This window comes from Camponotus floridanus, unplaced genomic scaffold (assembly GCF_003227725.1).
Source record: "Camponotus floridanus strain SB8 unplaced genomic scaffold, Cflo_v7.5 scaffold16, whole genome shotgun sequence".
Classification (NCBI taxonomy): domain Eukaryota; kingdom Metazoa; phylum Arthropoda; class Insecta; order Hymenoptera; family Formicidae; genus Camponotus; species Camponotus floridanus.
In genome coordinates, this window is record NW_020229281.1 from 2,506,753 (window position 1) to 2,529,043 (window position 22,291).

The 22,291-nt window shown below is 38.1% G+C and overlaps 2 protein-coding genes across 4 annotated transcripts in view; one reads left to right on the plus strand and one right to left on the minus strand.

Moving 5' to 3' along the window:
- Window positions 1-20,913, plus strand: part of LOC105255391 (pro-corazonin-like) — a 74,601-nt gene extending 53,688 nt beyond the window's left edge. Inside the window, exons 1-3 of one of the 2 annotated variants that reach the window (XM_011264647.3) lie at window positions 17,220-17,306; window positions 19,894-20,100; window positions 20,676-20,913. In XM_011264647.3, coding sequence (XP_011262949.1) covers window positions 19,894-20,100; window positions 20,676-20,789 — 321 coding nt within the window. In that variant the 5' untranslated portion in view covers window positions 17,220-17,306 and the 3' untranslated portion in view covers window positions 20,790-20,913. Of the gene's footprint in view, window positions 1-17,219; window positions 17,307-19,893; window positions 20,101-20,675 lie in introns of those variants that run through there. The other variant, XM_011264649.2, reaches the window with a different exon arrangement.
- On the minus strand, window positions 264-15,751 carry LOC105255392 (lateral signaling target protein 2 homolog). 2 transcript variants are annotated; one of them, XM_011264650.3, is made up of 6 exons: window positions 15,229-15,751; window positions 8,361-8,801; window positions 7,823-8,167; window positions 5,360-7,704; window positions 4,739-5,031; window positions 264-4,409 (listed from the first exon to the last, which is right to left on the minus strand). In XM_011264650.3, exons 1-6 carry the CDS (start codon window positions 15,265-15,267, stop codon window positions 4,126-4,128), a joined length of 3,747 nt encoding a protein of 1,248 aa, XP_011262952.1. In that variant the 5' UTR covers window positions 15,268-15,751; the 3' UTR covers window positions 264-4,125. The 2 variants fall into 2 exon arrangements, with proteins under 2 accessions (XP_011262952.1, XP_011262953.1); XM_011264651.3 differs by having other exon boundaries at window positions 8,379-8,801; window positions 15,229-15,750.
- Window positions 20,914-22,291: the final 1,378 nt, after the last annotated feature.

A 22,291-nucleotide genomic window follows, 5' to 3' on the forward strand; every position in this document is an offset into this window, starting at 1 on the left:
AGCAATCGATAGCATATTAGTCTCTTATAACGCATTAAAATATAGCTCTCTAAGAGTTGCAAGTGCGAGCGATAATTTTATAGAAATTTCCTCTCAACGCGCATAAAAACATATTGCTAGATTTATTTCGAAAAATTCGAGGCTCATTTATATAAATGTATCAAAGATAAAGTAAAAAAGATGAAGGACTTTTATAGGTCGGAGACGCATAACTTTGTCAAATCGCATAATTAAAAAAAAAAAGCGTTGCAATAATCACGCAATTTAAACACCTTGAATAACAAACTTTATTTACATTCGTATTTTAATACGTCCATTATACCGAAACCACAATGCATTCAAGTATTGATGGGACATCGTCCCACGATCCAATATTGCGAATAATAACTTGTCGTATTCACGCACAAAAACACACGCGCGCGCACACACACGTACATACAGATACTCTAACAATTTATCCGCAAATCCCGTTGCATTTCTCATTAATTTAAAATCATCGACACAACGTCATAGAAATTCTATCGCCCTTCGATACCGATCACAAGTTAATTCGGCGTCAAATGTAATCGTTAATGTCAATTAACGTTTCAACGTCGTTCCATTCTATTGGGGATTACGCGCTGTTCGACCGATTATTCGAAATGCGATCCCACGTCAAACGTCCCAAGGATACATTTCTACGCGCATACACTTAGGCAAATAATATAAAAATAATTCCGAGATACACATTCTAACACCTCGTATGATCGGAATAATTTCTTATTTAATTGGCAGATCGCAACTCTCACTTGATTATCGAGTGGATCAACATCACCATGTCGGAAGGAGCATATTGCAACCGCGATGGAAAAAGAAATTCGACTATACATGTGAATAATCGATCTAAAATACCGTAATTTTTATTGTATTTTTTAATATATTCATATTCCGTGAAAGAGAAATATAAATATTAATTATTATAATAATTAATATTAATTATTTCGTTTTTCATACATATGCACGGAGATCAACGCGTTCAAAATTCTTAAAATTTCAAACTTACGTTCATACGACATCGTGATCCTCGATCCACTCTATATTTTATATCGTCTCGAATTTTCTTTCTTTTACGCGTTCTTTCCTTCCACCTCCTTCTCTCCCCTCCCCCCCCTCTTTTTTTGTTTTCATATATAGTTTATCTTCACAGACTAATCTGTGACGTATTAGGCACAGGGGAAATCCTGATTACCAAAATGATTCTCACAAGTACAAGAAGAAGGATGAGATATATTTTAGTCTCCGGAACTTTTTAGCCAGAGAGCGACATTTCCTCGTGTCCAAAATCGAAAGCACAATCGATATTCTAGCAAGGCATCGAGATTATGTGTAAAAAATAACTCTCCGTCTCTAAGCGCGTTCGAATCTTAAAGGTATATTCTCTCTACTCGATGTATTCCTTACACGTATAAGGAAATAAGTTTGTTTCTCTCTCTCTCTCTCTCTCTCTAGCTAATTTTACACGTCTTACGAGCACTCTCGCCGTTCCATGGACACTATATAATTTTTTTTTTTTCCTTCGAAAAAGTTCTACCTATAGTTTACAATGCGCACGCGATTATAATGTACAACGATTTCTACAAGTTTGATCTCGCCGAACGATATATTTTATTATTCGTTTCGAGGGAACATTATTACATCCTCGTAATGAAAATCGATAATCGTATCGAAATGCCGGATGAATCGATACATATCGGTTCCAATTAACGCCATTCCTTCAATAAAGCTAACCGCAGCGAGAATCGACTCAATTTATACAATCGTTTACATATATATATGATCGTGATACGTTTATTTTCTTATACTGATGGTCGAATATTCGGCGCAATATCGGCGTTTGCCAAGCTAAATATCGTTTTTAATAGCGCCAGTTATTGTTATAAATTAATTCGTTTTTTAATCGATTTTTTTAAACAATGATAAACATCAAATTGAAATTTGTTTGCGGGGATTTGACAAGATGTTTGGAGAAATTGAGAGAGATAATCTCTTCTTACTATATAATGGAAACGATAATATAATTGAAAATAAAAATTAAAGAAACGTGATATAATCTGCACTATTCGATATTTATATCGTTTAATTATCGGCGAATGCTCGAAATAATAATGAGCAAACAACGATCTATACATCCAACCAGTCTTTTTATTAATCAAAACACACACACACACACACACACACTCTATTATGTCGGGTGTTCATCTCGAATACTGCTTTCTCTTTCTCTCTCTTTCACTATACAATTTCTGAATCTATTTTTAACACAACGCGATGCATTTGTATTGATAATCGGAAGTATTTGTCCAAGTTTTTCGATAGGAACCAAATTCATGTGTGAATTGTACAAAGGAAAGTATTGTCATAAATTTGGCACAGAGGAGCAAGTCGCGTATATATGTGTGTCTGGGTGCGTGCATACGTGTACGCTAATGCACCTGTGTATATACCTTGAAATACATCACCGGGCAGTACATGCTTAGAAATTCTCTTGCGGCGCGACCTGACCATTAAACACAGAAAAAAAAGAAAATAAATTTTCTTGCATATTTTCTTCCTTAATATTATCGTTATTCGAGTATATGTATACTCCAGTCTGTACACACACTTATACATCACACAAGAGTATAGACATCATACAGGATTTGATGCTTCAAGTCTTAAGCTTGTCTTTTATGGAAATTCATCGTCTATCAATCCAAGAGTTTTCTCTTGAAAGATACACAAGCAATGGAATAGTTTCTCGGTTTCTATTCATATAACGAGAAAACTAAATATCTCAAATTAAAAGAATCTTCATGCTTGGAGTATTGGTGATGCTTATTTATGTATTGATTTGTGAAATTCTGCTGCAATTAATAACATTTTACTTAAGTTTGCATTCTTTTAAATATGAGTGTGCGCAATCGACGTTTTAATAACTCTAATAATTATGAATCTATGAAAATGATAATTATTGATATCATAATATTATACGGGTTTCATGTGCCACGCACCAAGGATATTACTTACATCGCGAAATTATTATAAACATATCGAAATAAATTGCAAAAAAACGTATATTTCGTTCTAGAAAACACAAGTTCTATCACACTTTGAACAAAAATAAAAAAACTGTTATTAGTTTATAAGATAAATCGGCAAAAACTATAACTTAAAAAATTAATAATCATTTAATTCGTATAATGAATTCGTACGAGAGCTACAATCATATGGTGAAATAATAAGAATAATATATAATAATGATAATAAAATAATTATTATAGCTGAAATAATAATACATAAGAATAATAAAAATGGTAATATAAAGACATTCTTGATGATAGCTCTCTATACAATCTTAGCTTAAGTCTGTCTCAAACAAAGACAGGACCTTCTTAAATAAACTGGGACAATTTACAGAGAATCTTATCATCTATCCAAAGTAAAATTGCGTTGTTGTAATTGTCACGAATCGTAATAACACTTTCTTGAAGAATATCTAATCACAATGTGTAAAAATATGAGCGATTAGCGCTGGTATATCTAATTTTACAGTTTAAGTGCACGTAAATGTATAAACGCGGTAAAACGATCTGGTGACAGTGATTTCCCTCCAATTTCTCTTCTCATTTTTATACGATAAACGTGTTTCTACGGTTTCTCTTTTTACAAACTTTTAAACACAGAGAATTGGACAAATCAAATGTCATCAGATTTTCCAATAATATATATTATATTTAATGTGTGTACTTATATATATCACTTAAGAAGAATAGGAGAGAAGAAGAGAAGCAAATACCCGAATATAGTTTGACAATTCCGAATCGAAAAACGACTGCTTCGACTAATGAAACAGCTAATTCATTGGACTAAAGTTCGTAACACTGTGCGAGTATCACATAATTACACCCGATTTTCTCCGCTCTACTAATTGTAAGAGAACTCTTTTGAATTATCGTTCCTATTATATAAGAATAATGACTTTATTACGATCAAGAAACGGTTGCAAATTTGCGCGAATACGTTACACACATTGAAAGGGAATACGTAACACACCGGGAGACTTCAAATAGAAAATATAATCGGATTTACAAGCCACTCCAGAAACATTCAACTGGTGGACGTGACTTGCGAGACCGTAGTAAAGGGCGTCACTTGGTACAGGAAACACCTGTTGCATACTCTCACGGGTTTCGTATGCCCGTATCGAGGCAGTGGGACATTGTTGCTGCTGCAACGACCGCAAAACACTTTACCGCAGTTTCGGCAATGGTGCCTACGTCGCACGACCGTGAATCCCGCTTGACAAGCCATACATCTTGGCGCGTCATTGTCCGGCACCCAAGCGGGTGCTCTCTCGACGCATTCTTCTCCTCTCTCGGTGACGGGAGAAGCTGTGGAAACGAAAGAAAAAGAATATTAATTGCCGTTGTATAATTATGTGCCGAATGAAAAAGATGTCGAGGAATTTTATTATATTTTTAGACAGAGAAGCTTGAAATTTTGTTTGAATATGAGTCTATCCATCCGAAAAGAAAAATAAAATTTTAGTCAAAAGTCAAATAGATTTGAGATGTAAACATATTTATACAAATTTATATACAAGATTCGAAGTTTACAATGTAAAACTATGAAAAATGTTTATAGATATTAACGAATGGACAGACTTGTATGCAAACTCTTAAGCGAAATCACATGAGTGAAGAAATAAATATATCCGTACTTCGATCATGGGTCAATGAGGTTTCCTCCATGTCTTCGTATTCGGGTAATGGTTCTTGGCGTTCGTGAATACTTTCCGTCTCTGTCGTGTCGTTTGGTACGACTACTGTCGATTGATTCGTGGAACCTGAACTTTCATCTTTCGATCCTTCGGTATCTTCTACTATTTGACTACTATTCATGAGAAAAACACATTTCAAAATATTTCGCAAATCCGACGCGAAATTTGTTTGCAACTGATCCGCCACGCCCGCTATGCAAACGAAGAGGCGATGGACTAGATCTTCCGAAGATCTGGAAAAATATTAATATAATTATAATAATATATTATTCTATTTTGAAAATATTCTCTCTCAGCTGAAAATCGATGGAACAAGAAAAATATAGCAAAAAATATGGTAGGAGAAATAACGAAAAACAAAAATGTTGACAGAAGGTCAAGTATTATAAACGCGTTCAAAACAAATTATCAAATTCTTGTCGCTAATATTTAAGAAAATATGACGGACGTCTTGAGCCAACAGACTAATTCAAAGCATAATGACATTAGTATACATACGTAGTGTACATAATTTATACAGAAACAACTACGCGGAAACAAAGTAACAATGTATTCTCTTACCGAAATTTGGCTCTGATTTGATTTCTATTTGCGATTTCAGCAGCTTGCATCGCCAGTGCAATCTCCTCGTCATCTTGGCAGTCGCTGTGAAACTCGCTGGTTTCCGAACTCGAATCACAACAGCTCGAACAACTGGAACTCGATGCCACCACGTTGGTCTTGTAGCTCAGAGATTGATCAGAGTTTCGTACACCGGATATCGTCGACGTATTAACCAGTCTCATCGCCCGCACGGATCTCTGGGGATTATCCCTTGCATGACGAATTGCTGCGTTCGAGAGCGTAGCAACGGTCTCCGTTGGAAGACCACTCTTGTCCGTTCTCGGGCCTAGTCCATCATTCATCATGAGACTGCTGGAACTTCCATTTCCTCGTTTTCTCTTAGTAGACTCGGTGCGTGCGTACTTGTCCCGTTCATGCTTCTCTTTCTTGTCGACGTCTCTCCTCTTCATCCTCGCGATCTGCTCGGACTTTGATCTCCTATGATCCAACAACTTTCTGCTCTGCGGCGATGAGTTTCTGTTCGTGCAGTGCGTTCCCAGATTGCAACAGCGTTGTCCGGAGCTCGGGGTGCTGCGCGATTCGAAATGATGAAGCCTCGGGCTCATGTGTGGACTGTGACTACCGAAATTCGGCATCTGCCTGGTGCTTTGCAAGTTGACACCGAGGTTGGTCAAACGTGAATTTAAACCTCGATCCGTGGAATTCGATCTGGAGCTTTCGGTGCTCGTGGCCGATCGCACGATCTGCAGATGTCTTTTCTCAGCATCTCTCCTGCCGTGATGGGTCCTCTGTGTATTTCGGTCCACTAATCTGTGCTGATGTCGCCGTCGCTGCCTCTCGTCCCGCGTCTTCTTCGTCGCTGCTTTATCCTGCGCATATTTCTCGATCTTTTTGCCAATCTCGTCGATACTACGAGAAGTGGACGGGCAATTTTCGCATTTTAGATCTCCCCAAAATTCTTTCCTGGAGCTCGACGCATCGATATTCAAATTGAGATTTTCCCAATTCTCGGAATAGTTTATTTGGAAGGTGGACTGATTGGAATCACAGAGGGTTAATTGGCCATTGCCGTATGCTACACCGATGAATTCCTCGTTGGTGCCGTCGAAATTCGATGATATTCGTGGAATGTTTTTCCCATCTAGTTCCCCGTGTCCGTTCGAGTGCAAACCAGATACCTCGATTGAGTGATCTAACGCTGTCTTGTTTGCGCCTCTCGTGCTGCAAACGCATGAGTTTACGGGATTTTTTCTTTTCGGCGAACTCATATTGGAACAAGAGTAACTAGTGTTCTCCTGCGTATCCTCTTCATCCGAGGCGCCGCATCCCTCTCTCTGGATCTCGTTGGCGAAGGTCTTCTTCTCTTCCGGGCTCTTGTCGTACAAGCTAGTGTTCTCGGATGATATTACCGTACATATGCCGGAATCCGTTTGTTCCGAAATCTCATTTTGGCATTCGCTCGAGTCCAGCAAAAGATTCGAGAGAGTTTTATTCGCCTCCGAGATGAGTCTCTTAGAATCTAGATCGGGTAAAGAGTTGTCAGGTATGTGCGCGGCCTCACCGTCCATGGTACTTTCGCGAGTGACTTGGTTAAGCAAATACTGCGTTTGCGGTATCTCTATATTATCAGAGCATCCCTCAAGTATGTGAGTTATGTCGGAAGTGATAAAGCTTCCCTCATTCCGCGTGTCGCCGACGATATTCGCGGAAGCGCTACTTCCCGCTACATCCAATCTCACAATGTCACTTCGCGCTATCGAGTCGCAACTCTCGCTGGTATTATTTTCGCTATTATAAACCGAATCACAATCATGAGGAAACCGTTCGTTATCACACAACGCGTCGGGGAGCTCGCGTCTACATTGCACTCGTTCACCGACACTTTCTCCATTACTTTGTCGCGTCTTTTCGCCGCTATTACACATTACCTTATTATCACACCCATCCGAGGATATGTTTAAGTCTTCGCGCCGAGTTTCCTCGCCGTTTTTCTGTTTTCTACGCTTCTCTCTATCCTGTTCGCGTTTTTTGATCGGCGACTGATCGACTTTCGAATCGCCTTCGTTCAACGATTGAACTGCATCACTCGCTATCTCGTCCATATTATTACCCGTATTTTTTGTCACAGTGTAAAAATCAATGATGAACTCTTTGCAATTCGGATAACCGGTATAAAAATCATGAACATATTCCTCCAAATCTGGTATGTCCTGACACGTTGATTTCGTTGATTGTGTGATCGAACTGGATGGCTCCTCATTCGAGCATAATAGCTTCTCCAACATGTACAATTCGCGATTATTTAACGTCCATAATAATTCTCTTATCTTGAGAAGAAGAGTCTGAAAATAAATCATATTCCTTTGTCAGGAAATTGAAAATAATAATAATTAAACTTGAAGATAAATGTGACTCTTGATCATAAATTACAATCATAGTAGTAATTATCAAGTCTCTTACTCTGAATGGTCTAAACATCTCGCTTATAGTATCGGATGAATTGAGGCACAACGGTCCTCCGGGTGGCGCCAAGAGTCCCGACACAATAGCCAATCGTGGAATAGTAAACATTAAAGCCGGCTCATAATTGTCTACATCAGCTTGGTCCAACAAACCGCGCTCAAGCGCTCTCTGTAAAGTCTCCGAGAACAGCACACATACAAGTTCCTGCTGCTCGTATTCCTTTGTCGATTTCACCGGTACCATCGCGCCGACATAACACAGCTCAAACTCGGCAAAGAGTCGATCAAAGATCTTCAACGACTCGATGAGCTTCTCCAAGGATGGCTCGAGAGGATTTTGCGTCTGAAAAAAAAAAGATGTTATTAATTATTCATGAAATTATCCGAGTAGTTATTAATAATTATCTTCTGTTCATGCAGAAAATTCCATCGTTTTGTTTTTATTCAACATTGTATATATCCTTGGAACACCAGAAAGCAGCAATTAATCAGCAACTTACTACGTTTCATATGATATGAATATACAAATTTCTTACTCGCGTATTCATAAGCACCTTCAAATTCATGTGGCCTTTAAGCGCATGCTCTCTCAGCAGGTTCCTGACAATCTCCAACGACTTGGTGAGAGCTTTCGCCAACGGCCTCATGGTCGAGCTCTCGGCCTCCCGGTTCATGATCGACGAGCCGGCTGCCAGACATTCCGCGCCGAACCAAAGCTGCCCGGCCAGATTCTCCTGCATCACGTCATCGGGAAACTTCACCCTAAAGTCCCGATTGGCGCGACTCTCGGGTATCAGCTCATCCATGATCTGATTACAAATGGTCAGCACCTTGTCCTGACATTGTCGCAGTTGATTCACCAGCGTCGTACATCTCTCCGGCTCCTGTCGACCGTCGAAGGAGTCCAGCTCGCAGGCGACTGCGTTCAAGGACTCATCGGCGTAAAAGAATTGAGCCAGCAGACTTGTGTCGTCCCTCTGCAACGATAGAGAAAAGGAACGTCAAGTTAGAAAATATTTTGACAAAGAGTATTTAATTTAGCGAGGAAAGATTAACCGCTGGACTCGCTCGCATTTTTTCTCGGTCACGTGAAAAGATAGGTGATCTCCCACCCACGTTCTTATGTGCGAGGGATAAAAGTTCACGCTTGCGATATTTATAAACAAACGAGCACCCAAGTCTAAACAATGAGATTGATCGTGTTTACGTCATAATGAAAGAGGGTCGAACCCACGTCACAATTAAAGGGCGCAACAAGAGCTAGCGTGTTATTCTCCCTTGGATAGGTCCGTATCATCGATGTATGACGTCGAGCGACATATAGGGTAAAGGCTTCGGTTTGGATTTTATCGTTTGCACGGTTAAAATTTTTTCCATCGACCTTTACACGTAACGGAAACAGTGACATCAATATCGTCGACGTAAGGTGCGTTGGCGCGTATATAAAAGCGTTACAAATTATTAGGAAATTATTATACAGCGCAATATTGTAGCGTGGTACTTCAAGATGGATCTAACATTTTACAATCGATATACTGGGTGTCTCTTAATGAGTGCGAAAAATTTTAGGAGATGATTCTTTGTCGAAAATTAAGAGGGTTTTTCATATAAACATTAAAAAGTTCTAATAAAAAATTGAATAGGGGTTGCTAGTTTCATCCCCTTATGACAATACGGGAGGTTGAAGAAAATATTAATAAATAACCTTTTTACTAGTAGAAAATATCCATCTGATTTCACTTCTTTAACTTGTTCTAAATTTGAGAAAAAAATAAAAATCTAATCTTTACCCCCATTTTTGGAGGAGTGTAACTCCACAGGGAGGGATGTAGGAGTATATGTTTATATGAAAAATCCCCCTTAATTTTCGACAAAGAATCATCTCCTAAAATTTTTCGAACTTATTAAAACACAACCTGTATAAATTGCAATCGCGTTGACCGCGTAAGCTCTAAATCGCATTCACATCGTGTCGACGGCCCGCATTTTCGCAACAAAGCGGTGAATCGACTAAAAAAATCGCTCGTTTCGAGGAAATCTAGCGCTTCAAATCCGATTACGACGGGATCCGATCCGAAAGATGCGATTGTCAACATTTCAATCTGTTAAAAAATCAGCTGCTTTGAAAGAGAGAACGATTACATAAGTAATAGTTTAGTTTAGTAAAAGGCGCAACCGAGAAGTCTACGAAGAAAGTAATTTATTCGAAAAAAATATTAGAGAAAGATAAGATTCGCAATTGCGAATTTTTGCATCGCGGATCATTGATCGTGCAAAGTTCAAACATGGAGGGTATTCTTGTCTTATCGATGCAGATAAGGTCTTATCTTATGGAAAATATATTTACGATAACACGAGAAAATATCGCTCTTAACGTTATTAATTAAATTTCCGAGAGATAAGCCGGGGAGGGAGGGGGGGTTCGCGAACTTGAAAAAAATAATCTCGTTCGAGGAAGGGCATAAGATTTTCAAAGAGGCCTTCGTATGGCGCGTTTATCATTAATCAACTCATCTTGTGCGTGCTCAAAATAATGTAAGATGCTTTTTAAGTGCACGTGAATCCACACGCATGACATATGACCGAGACTATATTTTTATCGCCGTACGGATGTACTCGTTACTGTTCAATCGCAATTGTATTCGTTGAAAACACGTCACGCTTGCGTATGCAACGTATGACAAATAAATCAGTTAACCTTTCGTATCGATATCGTATTTAACTAGACCACAATGGTGCGGCTCACGCACGAGTAAAAGGAAAAGGAAACTCTATACTCCGTCTAACGAGGGGACATAACACACGCACGTACGTCGTTCTCGTTTCACGAAACGCAAAATGGCCATTTCGAGACGCGAAATCAAAATATTGCACGATTATTCTGACAATGAATTTCGCATTCGTGGAATAATTTTGTTCGTTTCCTCTCTTTGGAAAAAATAAATACGAGAATAAGTTTCTCTTGAAATTCAAATTAATTGCAATCGAACGCGAGCGCAAGTTCCTTTCTTTTTTTCCGCATCAACGATGAAAATGAGAAAAGTTGATGAAAGCGCGACGTATGAAGCTTTCACAGCTCTCACTATCCCACGAGAGCTTATCATTTGTTTAAAATATAAAGAGTAATGTAATCAAGCAATCTGCTGCTCTGGTAATTTCGTAGAAGCGCATCTCGCAAATAATATCATTACGGCGAACGCGTAGATATTCCAAGAGAGCTTGCAATTAAAATGTAAAATTTTAATATATAAAATCAAGATTTAAATTTATTTACATTTATTACAATATTTATAATATTGCAAATATAAAATTGATGTAAAATAGATGCTTGTATATTTACGAGTGTATATATTTCCATCTTTGATGTTATATATGTACAAGATTTTATCGGGATGTAGAATAAAATTACACACCGTGATGTAAAAATTTTATACCGTCGAGATATATAATTTAGTAACATTAAACGCGACATCATTAAATGACATCAGTCAATTTGTGAAACTGCACTCGACTTGTGCGAACGATATCGTTTTTTCTGTCCGTTCGTAGAGAGAGAGAAAGAGAGAGAGAGAGGCCACGAGTTTACGCAATCTTTTTTTTATTTTTATTTTTTTTTATTTAAACGAATTTAAAAGAATATATTTCCGCCTTCAAAATGATAAATTTAAATTACAACATCGTTAAATATATCTAGAGATGATATTCAAGTCGATCGTTGCATCGACTTACGCCACATCTTTTTTTATGCATTTAATCTAACGAGCAAACGTATGTTTGTTGAATCATTTTTTTCACCTTGAGATATACCGCTTGGCTCAAATATAGTTGCATTGAATTAGGATTGGAGATAATTCGCACAGTCTCTATGGCACTTCTAGAAGCCGCGCTTTAACGAATTAACTGTGGCCTATTTCGCAATCGCTGCCATCCGCTGTCATAAACCACGCAATTTCGGATAAATCGTTCTCTCTCACTCTCTCGTAAATATTTAGCGGTTTCGCTGTGAACTCAACTGTTGGCGATTTTGATAGAAAGTTGCGTGTCTCAGAATCTACGTTTAATTCTTCCTTAATTTCTTCTTTCATTTTAATTCTTTTTCATTTAATTTTAATTTCAATTTAATTTTATTTCCACTTAATATATAATATTTATATAATATAATTATATAATAAATAATAATAATAAATATAATTATATAATTATATATTTATAATATTTATATAATATATAATAGTTGATGTATATTTCTTTTATAATTTTATTTTTAATTTTAATTCTTCCGGTCAATTAAATCGGATTAAAATTTCGAAAAACGAACGCCTGTTCTATGCTAAATTATTTGCGGGAGAAATGTCGTAGAGACTGTCGAAGCGTGGTTTCGATCGCGTTTCCGAGAGACACATCCATCGGTCAATCAGACCGTGCGTTTTTCAGCTTCGTGTCATCGGACGCAAGAAAGAAAATGAGTCGGGGTGCCTCCGTGACTCATCCCGAATATCGTTGACCCCCTTTTTGTTCACTACCCTATATCGTCCAATGTGTCTTTATTTCACGCATGTCCGCATCTCTTTCTTCTCGTTTCTCTCGCACATGTATACGTGTGCGCGCGCGCGCGCACGCGAGCTTTCCTCTTCCTGTCAGATGAGAGCGTGATCTATGGATCACTCTTATCGCGATATCTTTAACATTGAGAAACGTCAGCGGAAAGTGATGTTGAACAGCTTAAAGAAAAATCGGTTGAACCTGACAGTCCATTCAGTCTCTTCAAAGTGAAGCGCTTTATCACGAATGGCCTTTCTCCTTGACTATTAATCTTTAAAGGTCATGTATGGGTCGTTTTAATTTTATCGATATTTTAACAATAGAATATCTCGAAGGTCTTAATCGGTAAAAAAAAGAGTAAAATTTTTATCGCACACGCCATCATTTTCTACGGATATCGAGGAATATTTCATTATTTGTAGATTTTTTCGAGTATTTTTCAAGTATTTTGAGATGCTTAAAACTACGAGACATTGCGATCAGAAACAGAGCAAAAAGTGTGTCGTCTAATCTAATAGCGATGTGTCACGGTCATTAACAACCACTTGACCCGTACCTGACGAATCTCCGCTTATGTCTTCCGGAGAAATTTCTCCGTGGAAGATTTTATTCTCGCACGACCATGCAATCATTTCGATGCCCGCGCCCGAGGCGTTCATTTCGCGTGCGCGACTCCTCGGCTCTTTGTATCTCATTGAATTTCATCGATCCCTACTTTCGCGCGCGAACGTCCTCCAAGCGCCAAATCGGATTTGATCCGCGCGAAAATAAATGGCATACGTACGAGAAATGCGCCACGCTAATTGTCGACAATTGATTCCGAAGGAGAGGATCACGGTGTCGAAAAGGCGCGTGATCTCTCGGTAAAAATAAATTCTAGTACACTGAGAAAAATCATTTAATTCTACCAACAAGATGTATGTGATTGAAGACATTTTGGTTAAATCAAATAAAAATTTCTAGTCATGATAAGACTCGATTTTTTATAATTAGAATGTTTAATAAATTTTACTATAAGGATTTGGTTAGTATTTTCTGATTTGATCTATAAAATTTCTTGTTACACTAATTTCTTTGCTTCTTAACTTAACTCGTATTTAATATTTGCCATGAAATGTATAAAGAAATAGTATTAACATTAAATCCAAAGTATATTTTTTTTCTCTTACGAGCAGTAGTAGCCAGAAAGAGGACGCTAGCTCTTTGATTGTGTGTGTTGAGCTACATCCTTTTCTTACATCGCTCTTTATCAGTTTAATTTCTAACAAACTGAATATAAAATAATTTACTCCATAATCTGGATTGAATTTGTCCAATAATCTTGTTGAAATTCAGATTAAACTTTTGAGATTAGATGGAAAAAATTTTAGACGACTTGGTGCTAGTGAGTTTAGTATTATTAACCAGAAAATTTGGTAAATTTAGCAGGAAGAAATTAATCAGATTTATCTGTTAATTTCTACAAGAATTCTGGTTCGTCCATTTTCCAACGAATACACTGGTTGAATCTACCAGAATTCTAATTAATACAACCAGATTTTTTTCTTAGTGTACGAATTCTCTCCTCGAAATATTATTCACCCTTTTTGTCGAACGAGTCTCCCATTGGAAATTCATTCGTCCGCGCGTGACACATGATAGCGATACGACACGATGTCATATAATAGGCACATGTAACACGCTGCTGATACAAATACTTGAAACTCTAGCGAAGCGTGCCATTCCATCCTCCATATTCGGCATAAAATATTTCTCATTTTTCCTCTCATTAATGAACCATTAATTAACTCATAATATTGACAGACGCATTAATAAAACCTCCCATGCGCGCATTACGCATATAACACTTCCCGTATTCTAAGTGCTTGTTCCCCACCGGTTGACGATGTACAAGAGATAAAAGATTAATGAAAATAAGCGAGCGTTAGAGTCCCTCGGGCGGAATATTTTACTACAACAAGAACAGTTTGACAGCTCGAGAGACACGAGGCGGTTTTTTAATTAATTCTACGCGATATAAATAATTACATTGAAAAATACATAGCGTGCGAGAATCGGGAAGAAAGTAGCTTGTGCATCGCGATAGCGCGTACATTGTTATCGCTCGGAATCTTATTTCAGCTCGCTGATAGATTGTCAACCCGACATATGGCGATATTATTGTAGCTTGCGATCGAGTCTCCGAAAATCTGACGTTTCTCCTGCGTATTCGCAGCGAACGACGAGGCTGGACCGAAAGATCATCGGGTACCTTGACGCGTTTCCAGTCGTCCGTTTAGCGAGAAACGTGCCGTAATTCCGCGAATCCCGCGATACATATCGACGATGCCGTGCACGCGCGCATTCACACAGGTGTACGTACGTCGTACGTACGTCGTGTCGTGCGAAATTTTCACGAAACAGGTGGCAACAGCGCTCGATGAAGTCGCGAGAGAGAGAGGAAAAGGAACGAGTGCACGCGTTCGATCAGCGCGAAGGAGCGAGAGGGGGAGAGAGCCGGAGAGAGACGGGAGCGCGGAGAGGGAAAGAGAAAATGGACACTCTCTATTCCATACTAATGCGACGTGAAAGATACTCACGAGAGTACGCGATGTAAATTTAAAGAAGACAAAAATTCGAGGAGGGTACATTAAAAAAAAAAAACAAGCTAGAATGAAACGCGAAGACGTTAAAGCGCACGAGCGAGAGAGACAAAGAGACAAAGAGAGAGAGAGAGAGAGAGAGAGAGAGAGAGAGAGAGAGAGAGAGAGAGAGAGAGAGAGAAAGAGAGAGAGAGAGAGGAGAGCACGCGACAGAGCGAGATGGAGATGACGAGGGGATCGGGGACGAGGAGAAGGCGAGCAGAAGGCGAGATGTGTTCACCTTAGGCCTGTAAAACCATTTTCTGATGGACTCCATCATATCGCGATTCCGCTGACGTCATCGGTGTGTGTGCTGACGGAATCGTCGTCACTGCGCCCGTCGCGATCCAGACACTCGCGACACCGACATGTCGCGTTTCTCCGGAGTCAACCCCGGAGGTTTGGGCGACGGGCTCGCACGATTGACAAGCACAACCGCGATCACGACGGCGACAACCGCGACGACGACGACGACGAGAACGACGACGACGGCGATGACGATGCGACACGGTCTATGCGTACCAGCATTGACGACGATCGCGACGATCGCGACGACGACGACGTTCGACGTTCGACGACGATGACCTCGCACAATGATCTGCCTACGTTGCTCACTCGCGGGAACGCATGTCGGTTGAAACGCGCGTTGGTAAAACTGAGGTGACAAGCGTGCGGGCAGAGCAGAGTGTCCGCAAAAAGACGCAGCTGTCTAACGCGCATGCGTCCAACGCGACAATCACGGAAAGATGAATCGACGCCGCGTACCGCCGCCTAGCGGTCCAACCTCTCAACTACGTGGATGCACGAGGATACCAATGAAGTTTCTTCTCTCTCCTTCCCCCTCCTCCTCTCCCTCTGGCTAACGAGATACCGACGAGGCGCTATTAATATAATAATAATAATAATAATTATTATATATATATTATAATATTATATACTATTTATTATTATTATATATATTATAATATTATATATTATATATATTATATATATTATTATATATATTATATATATTATTATATATATTATATAATTATTATATTATTATTATTATATTATAATTATATATATACAGTATGTCTGATTTAAGCGAATAATTATTAATTAATTATTTTGTAGGAAATCAAAGATACAAAAAAATTGTTCCAATAAAAGTTGTTTGTTATACACAATATGGTGCAATTATATTTTTTTGTGATTGGAAATATTATTTTATAATTTTTTTGTATCTTTAATTTCCTACGAAATAATTAAGCGAATCCATTTAAATCAGACATAATTATTAATATAAATATAATATAATTTATAATTACTATTTTATTATGTCATCTTCTCGATGACAACAACACATTGCATTCTCGTAATTTTAGTGTAAATTCTAGTATATATATGGTAATCAATATAAATCGATATAAATTCTAGTATATATACGATAATTTTTATAATAATCAAATGTTAAAATTCTCATTACAAAGGAAAGATCAAACTTAAATCTTGGATATTTTGAGGATGTTTTAGAGAATTATTTGTTAGCGACTGCATCTTTTACTGATTTTTAAATATTACGAAATAGTACTTGAATTAAAAAATATATAATTTGAATAAGCTTTATTATTAAGCTATGCTCTTATCAGTTATTAATGCATAATATAAAATAATTTTTTATACACTAATTAAAATGCAAATTTTGGAATATCTAGTTTTGATTACAATCTACAAATTGTAATTATAATTATTGCTAAAAAATATTTATACAAAGAATTTTGCCAAAATGTAAAACAGAGTTTCGTTCGATCGTTTTCAATCGATATCATTTCAAACAATCACAAGATATATGCATAGAATTTTATTATTATGAATAAAAAAATATAAAATATTTTATGCATAAACATAAAAAGTTGTTTTTTACATCTGCTCTTTTTTCAATATATTTTCTCCAATATTCTGCAAAGGATATCACAGGGTAATATATATATATATATATCGCTATACATAATTACTGAGTCACTTAAAATAGTTATTTATTAACATGTCAAACCGTAGGTAGTATCTACGAACTCGACGAAAGTTGAGTCAATTTTCGCACAATATCAACTAATATTAATTACCGGTTATTAATAATTGGTCTTGTTGTACGTCGCCGTCTAGAGCACGATAACTGTCTTTAGATCTGTCGATTGTTACTTCAAATTGTTATTCCAGCTTTTCTCTTGGAGCATATATAAAGTTCCTTCGCGGACAGATCAAGCACAGTTTCGCTTGGATCTTCTACGAGAACAACCAAGTTAACCAGCAACGACAAAGAATATTTCAATCAAGGTGCGCGCATTTAATATCTTCTCGCTCTTAATATCGTAATTAAATCGAGAATTATTAATTCAGAATCGACTTTGGATAAAAAAATCTTTCTAAGATAAACTTTGAAATCTCGTTTCAAACGAGATTATTTTTTTTATATCTCTTTTATTCGCACATATGTCGATTTTATATGGGAAATGCCTGCTCTATTCGCGATGGTATACCGTATTTACGTTGAGAATCTTTCTCTCTTATCGACAATTGATACAGTGGCAACTGATTACAATGGACGACGATACAAAATTCTAAGGACACGAAACAGAGAAATCCAAAGTCGTAACAGAGATGGTGCAACGTTTAAAATTTTCAGATTAAATTAATCTCTCAATTCTATAATTTTATTTAAAGTCGATTATTAGAGATTAGAGTAATTTTTCTTTATTAAATGTGTAATCTTTTCTCTAAAGATTCATAGTCACATTTGCTAGGATAGAGGAGTAAAATTTCATTAACAAAAGTCATTTCTCTTCTTTTTCTCTAATTTTTATAGCATATCAATATATGCTATAAAAAATTTATTAATCTTTTTAAATATTCTTCTACGTAACCATTAATATTTGTCTTGATTTTTAAAGAAAGGAGAGACACATAACAACGTTATTCATCATTAGTCATATTTAAACGAAGACAATTTGCTACGCAAACGTTTTAAACAAAAGAATTCAGTCGTCCCTATCGCAAATTATAGATTCGCATATCGTGGGAAAGCTCGAATAATCGTATACGGATAATAGAAGTATCAATAGAGAAAATGATACATAATGAACAGATAGACTTACGGGAAAACGTAGGAGAGAAACGGAACAATCGAGTTGTGGAGCTAATGGATTACGAAACGTACGACAAATTGCCCGTCAGCGTGAAATGGAAAATCCACGATACAACTTCAACGCGGCGAAATAAATTGTTTCTTTGGCATTTTCCAATTCCGTTCCCGCGCGCTCTAATATCATGAAAAAATTCCACGTGCTGAAAATAATTAAATTCGCCACCGCCCGTAATAAATCTTGCTTAATTAATTTTCAACGCGCGAAAAATGTCCATTAATCGATCGCTGTCTCGCACATCAAAGTCGAAAGAGCGATAGATGCGTATCGATCAATTTCGCGAACAGCATCCAATTCTCTTATCTGGCAATCCTGGCAATATCCTGTTTTCTGATACCGTGAAGAGAAATAATTATGCAAATGAGCGTATGTATTTGCGAAAAATTGCACATAGAAAATAATTGCTCGATAACCACGTGTCTCGCGCCGAGCAATTTTCCAAGTTGCCCTCGGAAATCTGTCTTCTCTCTCTGTCTTATTTCGCTACAAATTAAATATCGCTTAATATTATTGGTAAACGCGCGATGCATCGTGTGTTTATTGGCGTGTTTCTCGCAACGACTCGGACGCTTCATCCCTATGCAACCGAGATGCCGGTCACGTCTCTTATCCGCTTGGACACTTAGTAGCACTTACGCTTATCTTAATGACCAGGGACGCGCTCGTAACGTTAATGGTCCTCTTAAAATTAGCACGCGGAACAAAGCCGAGCGCGAGCCCTGAAAATTTTCGAAAAATATACGCGTCGGTGCAATAAAAACGCATTTTTTTTATTATACCGTAATAACTATGGGGATTTAAAAAAGGGACTAACGTGTAGCTCGCAAGAATTTTACGGTTATTCTTATAGTAGTCTAGATAAATTCGAAATGTTTTTAAATGCTTGTAAATTCGTGTAAAAGTGAAGAGATATTGTATGAATAAACAATTTATCGAATAATTTTCGATCGACGAATAATCTGAATGATAAAAGAAAACAATCGCGATGAAGCATATCGTTCTGCCGTAACGCTTGCGTCATCGTCGATCGATTGGCGTTCTATCAAAAATAATATCCCCCCCGAAAAAAAGCGAGCAGCATAAACTCGCGATCGCGCAATTTGAAGTTGCACGGATCGTTGCCTCGACAAGTCTATCGTGACTTAGTTATAGGCCTATTGTTTTTCCCTCGCCTTCTATGCTGAAAATACGAAGCTTCCTCTTCCTTCGCTGCTATTGTAGACAAAACAAAATTCGATTGCACTTACAATCACATGAGATTCCATAAGCTCATCTTGAAGTGACGCTAACACGTTGCAGGAAGATTTCCTTCCGATATTAGAAAAATTGTAATTATCGCAGTCAATCAAGCCGCTTCTCTCTCGCTTGTCTCCGATAATAATGGATAGCCTGCATAAAATCCGATCAGCTGCGAATCGGCAAAAAGTAAGTAGGTAAAAGATATAGGACTGCTTTAATAATATCCATCGAATTATTCGAGCGCGTCACTCATGGCAAGTTACCGCGGTAATTAACGTTTGAAAGTCATTAGTCGCGTGTCTTTGAGAGCTGCCAATAAGCTCCGAATCGCTCGCCCTTGCGCAATTATTTAATCTACTGATACGGCGAGTGTTTAAGGGAAGAGAAACGATCCACCGATATATCGATTGTCCTCCTTCAGTCTCTTATTTCTTCGTTTCCACGGAAGGAAGATGCCGTACTAGGTATTTGCCCGTTTTCAGATGACCCTCAGATGCATGTTGGTTCTCTTTGTCCTGTCGTTGGTCGTAAGCTGCGCGCTTTGCCAAACCTTCCAGTACAGTCGTGGGTGGACCAACGGCAAGCGATCCAATTTTCCGGCGGAAATCTCCGCTCTAGGGTACGATCGTTTCACCAACGGCGAGCTCAAGAGGCTGAAGATGCTGATATACGGAAGCGCCGACGAACAAGTACACAGAAAAAAAGGACATTCTTATTTTGAAAATATATTCAGTTTTAACACGGAAATCTTGAAATGAGATTATATTGCGTTAATTAAAGTAAAATATAATTGCTTGGATAATTGCTTACTTGAATGAAGCCATTTTATATAGTTCAATCGAGAAGTATATATTCTTATGATTTAAGATTTAATTTTCTGGAATGGAAAAGAAACGATGTTAGATAGAAAATAATATTTTTCAATCAAAGATCAGAATTTTCTTAAAGTTAAAATCAAATAATTATATATATTTTTGGAGTGACAATTACAATATTAAAATAAGACTATAAAATTGTTGAAATTTAAGATTACTAAATTCTTCTAGGAAGATTATAAATTGTTGCGTATATACGAAACAATGAACGCATTAGTTTAAGTATACAAGTTTTGATTCGACACTTATTTTTTTCTGTGTAAACTTTAAAATAATGACTTGTTGAGAAATTATTAAGTCGTTAATTTTCTGTAAATCGTACGCAGATGAAATAAGATATCGCACATTCTTTTAATGATAAGATTCGGATAAATCTAATACCTTTCCAGCCGCTGTTGATCCACTGCGATTTCGTGGACAAGTTGAAGAAATTCGCTCACACGGATAATGCCGAACCGGATCAGCTGCGCCGGGAGAAGGCACCCAATAACGATAATTACTGAAACGGATACTCGTTGTGTATCGATCATGATTGTTTGAAAGATGTACTCGGCACGTAGACTTAGTCCAGAATAAATTATCACAGTGATTGTAAAAATCTGTACCTGAAATAAATATCCACAATTATGAGAACGTGTCCGAAAAATCATGTCCTCGGCAAAATTGTTGCGAAATGCTGCATCCTTGTCGAAGGATCCGTTTGGAAAAGGAGAGAAATACGAACGACTGATAAATCGTGGAAGGTGTTGAAATGAAATTCATACGCTGTCGCGCGTTTTCTTCGCCGAGTCTCACCCGACTCGGTCGGTGACGGCTAATTAAGTTTCGCTCTCTTAATTGGACAGTCGGTCGGATAGAATAGATCGCGGACGATCGTCCGCGATGGGTACTCGACACGGGGGGGATTTTGTCTGTCAACGGAAGATGGAGTGAAACCGTGCCGAATAGAGACACCCGCTGAGTCCGTGGATTATCCCTACGGGCAACTTATCTCCCGCTGCGATACAGCACCCGCCGTTTTCCGAGAGTATCGGATGTTGGCGATAAGGATCATTTGAGCGGAAACATAATAAACGGATTAATTTTTCATCGAACCTCGCGATTGATCCAAAGCGATTCCCGTTTATTCGCGCGAATCTCGTCGTTGCACGAAAGTACGAAAGTACGAAAGCCCCGTCGATTTGGGAGACGTATCAACGTCGTGATAATCGGTACGTTCGATTATATATAGGACCGATGTCGATACGACCATCTTCGCGGCACTCAAGATTATTGCTCGACGACGCCGGGGAGCGTGTACGTAACTATTGCACACGGCTAATGCACTTAAAACTTAGCTGTTAATCAGAAACCAATTACAGGGGTTGGGGAGGGGGTGGGGACGGGAACGAGACGAGTTTAATCGCATTAAATATTAAAACGTTCTGACGAATACTCCGCGCGGTCCTCCCGTGTTATACCCGGTGTCTCCGTCGAGTCAGTCATCACGGGGTGGGCACAGTCGCACGTGTCGTCTGCTCCAGCCATTTTCCCATTTGTCTCGATACCCACGGGACGACCGACCAACTACCATATTCTCCGAGCGAGTACTTTGCATCAGGAATCTTGGAGATCACGATGAGAGATCGCGATAATCGAATCGTTCCCCGACAGAGAACTTTTGCACGATAACTTTGTTGCCAAGAATTTTCACCGAATAGAATGGATTGAGATTTTTTTTAAAGATAATTTGTTAAAAAAATTGATATAAAAATGTTCATTTATGTTCCGTATGCGTGGCTTCTCTGATCTAATAAAATGTCTCGTGAAATAATCATCGCGAAACATTATAAATAAGCGAAATTATACGTTCGTATATTTTGCGGCGATAAAGCCTGATGGCCGGCAACTTGTACGGTCTCGTAAAATAGCGTCGATCGCGAAATATACAGCCTGTCGAGGAATAATGTAAAACTTGATGGAACCTCGTTGAATATACAAGACATAACGTGAATGGTGTACGATC

Excerpts from the sequence above, each read along its gene's own strand:
- LOC105255392 (XM_011264650.3), bottom strand. The coding sequence starts at position 15,267 with ATGATGGAGTCCATCAGAAAATGGTTTTACAGGCCTAAG. Across the intron at positions 8,802-15,228 it reads AATGGTTTTACAGGCCTAAG|AGGGACGACACAAGTCTGCT; the intron begins GTGAACACATCT and ends CTATCGTTGCAG. Across the intron at positions 7,705-7,822 it reads AGATGTTTAGACCATTCAGA|ACTCTTCTTCTCAAGATAAG; the intron begins GTAAGAGACTTG and ends ATTTATTTTCAG.